Source organism: Strongylocentrotus purpuratus, unplaced genomic scaffold (assembly GCF_000002235.5).
Source record: "Strongylocentrotus purpuratus isolate Spur 01 unplaced genomic scaffold, Spur_5.0 spur5_scaffold_20, whole genome shotgun sequence".
Classification (NCBI taxonomy): domain Eukaryota; kingdom Metazoa; phylum Echinodermata; class Echinoidea; order Camarodonta; family Strongylocentrotidae; genus Strongylocentrotus; species Strongylocentrotus purpuratus.
In genome coordinates this window covers 39541348-39548174 of record NW_022145606.1, presented here as the reverse complement: position 1 = coordinate 39548174, position 6827 = coordinate 39541348, and the positions used below count along the sequence as shown (strand labels likewise).

The 6827-nt window shown below is 33.6% G+C and overlaps 1 protein-coding gene across 1 annotated transcript; it reads right to left on the bottom strand.

Annotated features, from left to right (window-relative positions):
* Positions 1-1929: 1929 nt before the first annotated feature.
* LOC105445914 lies at positions 1930-6532 on the bottom strand. Its single transcript, XM_030993934.1, has 2 exons — positions 5635-6532; positions 1930-2066 (listed from the first exon to the last, which is right to left on the bottom strand). The coding sequence occupies exons 1-2, from the start codon at positions 6530-6532 to the stop codon at positions 1930-1932; spliced, it is 1035 nt and encodes a 344-aa protein (XP_030849794.1).
* Between the last annotated feature and the right edge of the window lie 295 nt (positions 6533-6827).

The following is a 6827-nucleotide window of genomic DNA, read 5'->3' as shown; positions in this document are numbered from 1 at the left end:
AGTGTGTGTATAAATAAATATATATATATATATATATATATATATATGTATATATACCATTGTTGTCAGTTTATTATCTATAACGGTAATCAAAGGTTGGGTAAAGACAAAAGCAAAATATATCTGAGAAACAAGTGGTGATTGATAGAAAATTAGGAACACTGAAGGAAATTGTTAATATTGAATCTTTAAAAATGACGTCACTAAAAGTGTGGGTAAAATGTGAACTGGCAAATCTGACATGAGACTGTGACGTATGTCTAGCTATTTTAAGTAGTTTATCCAATTTTGTTTGATCAAATTTTCTCCTGCCCTTTTTTAAATTTGTATCTTAAAGCTTTCCTAAAAGTTACTCCTGAAAAGATTTAACGCAATTGTATGACTGTTTTTTTTAAAATATTTTCTTTTCATGTTATGTATTACAAATATACAACAAGCAACAAGGAAGCGACAGGAATGTATTAATCACGTAATGTCGAAACATTACTAATTTGATAACGAATATCCCTATTACGATATCGTTTTCAATACCAGAAAGGTTATTTATGTGAAACATGTGTTTAAATGCCACTCAAGGGAGACAATAAAATCAGTCTTTAAAGGCAGGTAAATCTTCACGTACATTTTGTATAACTTTCTCCAATAGATAACACACTTCGAGAGAAAAAGAAATAAACGAAGTCTTTCATTTAGAGGCTCAAAAACATTTCAGATTGGTGTTCTTTATAACATAGTACTCGTTCGTAACATACAACATGCCCATAGCTGGCGCTATAACCCATATCATTGGAGAAAATCACATCTCCAAACAGTGTATACAGTTCGGAAGAAAACAAAATAAGCATAGAATGCTATAAACATGATATGACAGAATACAATAAGCAAAGTTAGCAAACAGGTCATGAACATTAAAAACGGATATCAAATCAACAAAATACTAAAATGTAAGCAGTGTTCTCAATATGACAGTATGAAAGGTATGTACATATGCATCTACAACTGATGTCGAGATGAAAATACAAAAATTAGCATATTATAATACATCATAAATTATACCGACAGAAATGAATGAAAAACAGGATGATTATGGAATAGTAAGGCAACGGCATAATATAAAACCTATGAAAGTGATTCTATGATTTCTAAATACATGTTCAACAGTTTATATTAATACTAAATTAAAAGCAATCAAAGATATATATCAAACACTTTGTGATAAATGGTTTATCCTATTTTTTTCAAAAACCTTCCTACACTTGACTTTAGGTGAAGGTGAGATACATATGGATGACTCTCATTTTTCTTTCTTTTTTCAATGTAGACAGATTACGGTCCTACATTTCTATGGATTATGGAACATCAACACTATACAATGCGTCCCAGAAAAAACGTAACCGAGAATTATCGATGTTTTATCATAACGTAATTGCCATTATAATTAATAAATGACATATGTTTGTAAAGCTTAGATCCTCCCCTTTCATTTGATGCAACTCTTATTATGTATATATTTCACGCATAAGTGATTGGAAACAATTTGAAGAGAGGAAACAAAAACAAAATCATTTGGCGGGCAGTATCTGAATTTCAAAGTTAAAATCACATTTCTAGAAAGTTCCATTTCTTCCCTTTCCTATGACACTTCAATCTGGAAAAATGAGCCAGGGATAACAAAGTTCTGTTTGTTTAAAGGAATGCTTGCATTTTAATAATTTGATTAAAGAGTTCGTTTTCACTGGCTGCCTGCCGTAGCAACAAGCAGAATTTCAAAAGACTTAACCCCGTTTCGTTGACGATCAGCCATGCATCAAGTCTTTGAAAGTAATGTTTGTATTTGTAATATCTTCTTTGACATATCTGCTTGCAATATTTTATATTTGTAAAGATTACATACAATATGGAATATTTCAGATGAAGGCCGTATTTCACCTAGGAATCTGATTTTACTGATGCCTTGTAACAAACCAAGATGGCAAAGATGATAAGATTGACCATCGCAACAACAAGAGCAATACCAAACGATATGAAGACTGTGTGCATCGAAGATGTGACATCATATATGTGCCCTGATCGAAATGAGATAAAAAGAACAGTTAAGTTACATAGTCATGTCAAAATAATAGAATCTGAATGTTATAGTTTATCATTATCATATGAAACAATGATAGACCAGTGATATGGTTAACGTGATATGGTTAACGTGACACGCCCCCCTCCCCCACCCCTTGCCTCCCCAGAAAGTTACAGGCCTGCGGTTATTTTAATATTCAAGTTAAAATGACTATGCTAGACCATGTAGGCTTCATCAAAAGTCCTCATTGTCGTTTTAACTATCGACCAATCGCTGAATCGCCAATACAGTCGATATAATATAATATATTGTCGACGATTTAAGTTTCACTTGCCGCATCTCTTCTTAACTTGAAGGTATTAAGCTGTCTTGTTCTCAATTACATTCACAAGTAAAAGGTAAAATATTAAAGCCAAAGTAGTTACTACTTTCTTTAAAGGTAATACAAAGTTTTGGTATGGGGTCATGAATTTGGTTCAAATTAACATATCGGAAGCATATGCGATCCTACACTATTCAGTGATCGTTGTCGCGGTTGAATTCGAGTCTATAGTTATGAAATTGTAAATAATAAACTCTTTATGTTGTTTAGCTCCCTCTTAAGGTCAAGATATTAATTAAGCTATAAAACAATGTTTCTTGACTAAAATAGACCGAGTGGCTATTCCCTTCTGAAAATTATGTATCACAACTACATATTCTGAAATTTTCATGGTCGCAGCCACCATTGTATGGCCGTAGGCGCTATTTGAAATTTATCAAAATTTACCGGGAGCACCGGTAATTTTTTATATTCCATTGTTCTCGAAAGCTGAAGTGTTTTAGGGACTAAATTTTCTAGTGCTTATAATACATCCACAGGGGCATCCAAATATATGAAAATTGTGAAGAATCACTACCCAGCCAACTTTAAATATTTCCCAAAACTTTGTATTACCTTTAAGTAAATGCTTCTAGATTAGTAAATGCTCGAATGTCTATCAACCAAAGTGATGTTTCAGCAGTATCCAGTGTTTTTACAAGCAGATCTATTTATAACGTTTGTAGTTGATTTTCAACTTTAAGTCAAACTTCTGTACATTGATGAAAATATATAACTTTTATGAAGCAAGTAGTAGTCTTTACCCCCCCCCCCCTACACCCCTTACATTTAAGGCATAGCATGCACTTTGTCTGGTGAATCGCATTAACCTTTTTTTTTATTAAAGTTATGGCATTTCCATTTTAGTTTGCATCTGTTTAGAACAACAACCGACAAATTTATATCCCACATTTTGTTAATTTAATAATGGGGTTAATGAGGTTGTTTCGACATTATATTAACACATCTTTAAAGTCGATATTTAAAATCTTATATTCCCATTTAGCCTACAATTTATATGAGTAACTATAGTCACTGAATGTGACATTCATAAAATAATCCTGAAATATACTCTGTGTTGCTGAGATTTTCACAAAAAACACGCTATTTTTGGAGCTGCTGCTGTAAGTAAGTACTAGACAACTTGCTAGCCGCGGCAAGTAACAGATGTAATCATATTTAAAGTAAAAAGTTATGAATGTGATTTTTAGCAATTACCTAAGCTACACATTTTACTTATGTAGCTTATGCTTTTACTTAAAGATTTTACTAGTTAGTAATTATTTATTTTTTATGATCACGGCTTATTATTTGTCAGTTCATTTTTCATGGACCTTTATTTACCCTGGGCTGTCAACAATACAGTGATGCACTGACATTTGTTTGTGTATATTTTATTTTAAAAATTAAAAGGATAACACAGAAAACATTTTGAAATGCATAATCAGTACTTGCAATTGTATTTGCATTGGTAGTTTAGGATAGACATGATCTGAATTACAATTCAGCATTAATATCTCGAGTTTTCACTGCCATATGTCAAAGCAGTTGCACTTTAAAAGAAGCCTTGATTTATTTGATGTATTATCTGTGTTTTTGTTTTTATAGCAAACATGTTCGGTAATATACTGGTTAGAAGAAATCTCAGATGTTATGAATAAATCGATTATCACTATTATTACATGATGATCAGTATTTATAGATAAATATTTAGTAAAGGGATTATATTTAAATATACTTTCAGTTTGAATTCAGTTTGTTCAAAACATAATTTAATCAGGTGTTATGGTAAGGTGACAAACGTGACAAACTATATTCCTGAACTCGAATCGTATAGATCGCAACTTCCGAGCTATTTCTGATCAAATGTCTTGAGCTTGCTACAAAATGGTGCTCAGCAGCTGTTAAACCATATTATTCCTAGCCACTCTGGTCAAACATTGTCTACCACAAACTTCGAGATTTCAAATATAAAACATGATTATCGCCGAGTTATACAATTTCGATTTACTGAAATGTATGATTCACTAATCAGGAGATGTGTCATACTCTAACTCTCTATTTCAGGTGAAGATGTGTGAACTGAAGATGTTTTTTTTTATCGTTAATATGAGGTGGACTTAGCTTTTTGTAGATATTTATTAATGATAAATGGAATTTTATTATACTCACCGGTATGGTAAATGGAATGCTACCTTGTGAGATTTTTCAGAGTTATCATAACATTCACTATCTAGATAGTCACTTATTACTTACTTACATCCATTTTATTTCTATCTTATATAATATTTCATATAGTTTTATTTTTACAAATTACAGCCATGACTTACAAGTTGCCTTTTTAGTTTTGTCTTACGAGGTGTCACAATGTATGGACACTCAATATTTGACGAAAGTGATGAAATAAATATTTTAAAATATACCGACCAAAACTGTGTACCAAAACGTTATGTTAGTGATAATGAATAACAAGACAGGTACATGTAGTATCTGATTTTAAGCCTAACTGTTGTTATCAAGATACTCCATGGAATGATTTTACATAATAATGACAATAATAAAGCTTGTATAGCAAATATGTCTCTGAGTCTTTGTAATAGTGACATAAGATATTCCCCTTTCAGGAAAAAAAAATCCATTGGAATCTAGTCTATGACTTCCAATAAAATATAGTTAGAAAGTATGCACCAAATCGCGCCAAATGAGTTTGGAAATTCAATTTTCTTTCAAATTCTGAGGGGCCTACATCCCACTCCACCCCCCTCAGACAACCCTTCCCCTGCCCGCGCCACTTCATATTTTACTCCATTGTGCCCCCCCACATTTTAAAAAGGATTGACGCCCCTGATCGAACCCAGTTCTATTATAATACACAAACTATGGACAATGGATCTTAAGATGAATTATTTCGGTCACGAGACAGTCATGTACCAAGTGGCGTCAATAAAACATTGTTTATGAGGAGGAGGGAAAAGAAAATTTCCCAACAAACCATAATTTATGTTAATACAAAAGTTTCGCCCCGGACAGACATTTTAAAAGAGGAAAAGGAAAATTATGGAGAAGGAAAGGAGAATCCCATCTCTCTCTCTCTCTCTCTCTCTCTTTCTTTAGAACAAACCTTTGATGTACCTGTTTAAATAAGTAGATTTAATCACCAATAATTAAACTATGCATACCAGTACCACCTATGTATATGTACCTGATATTGTATCTCCCACTCCTATACCAACTGCTTCGATGAAGAAAAAGAGGGAGAGTGCACTCGGTATATTCTCTGCATCTCTTACTGCTAGCTTCGCCATCACGGATGTAACGGATTGAAGCACGAACAGGAATAAACCTTGAAAACAAGCCATTATTGCTAAGAACATGAACGACGAACTGAGTGTGTCCAAACAGAAAGAGATGGCAGACATCGAGCAGCAGAAAATGATGATGATTGTTGAGTCGTAGTTAAAGTGAAGGAGGACCACAAAGACAATGCTTCCAAATGTACCAGCTATGCCTGCAATCGAAGACAAAAGTACGGCTCTTGATGGTTCTATTCCAAAATCCTCTGCGTGAGGCACTAGGAATAAGAGCCAAGCATAAAATACGTAGTTAGCCAAGAAGACGGCAGGCATAACTAGTGTACATAATGGCTCTTCGACAAGAATGAAAGATTTGAACAACTCTCCAACTGAGGGAAGAGAATGAAAGAAGTCCACTACCGCCTGCATGTATTGAGTGTTTGAGCGTGAGAAGCCATCATTATCTGATTCAGTTCCCCAATATGAACATCCTTGATGCTCCTCGTTCTCCATGATAGAGTGACTATCACTTGGCGGATGTGCGTCCATCAGCTGCGTATTTTCTTCTGTCCTCGAAGGGAGGTCCTTTGGCGGTCTAAGAATCATCGCAGAGACCACAGCATGAAGTGAGATCCCACCTAAGATGAGACAGGCACCGTCATAGCCATACGCTTCAAGCGACCTCTCGACAATAATGGGTACTGTGAAGACACCACATATAGCACCAAACTGCGTTAGTGAATTCGAGAAGATAAAGGAATTTGGGAAAAATCTGGCGAGGGTAACCAATGTGGAGAAGACTGCCATAACTATTCCAAATCCTATAGTAAAAAAAGAGAAAGAAAATTGTAAATAAATCACATCTTAATTTTGATAATAATGTTGGTCTTAATGCATCAAACTCAACGTATCTTTTTTCTTCTTCAAAGTACGGTTTATGGTTTTAATTATTAACATCTGAAATTAATTTTGAAATATATTTGTATTCAAAACACTCAACTAACCTTATTTAGAAACACTACGGTTTCATGAGAATTAATAGGCAAATATCAATATCTCAAAGACAATAATATCTATTAGCATCAATAAACACCAATTGGGT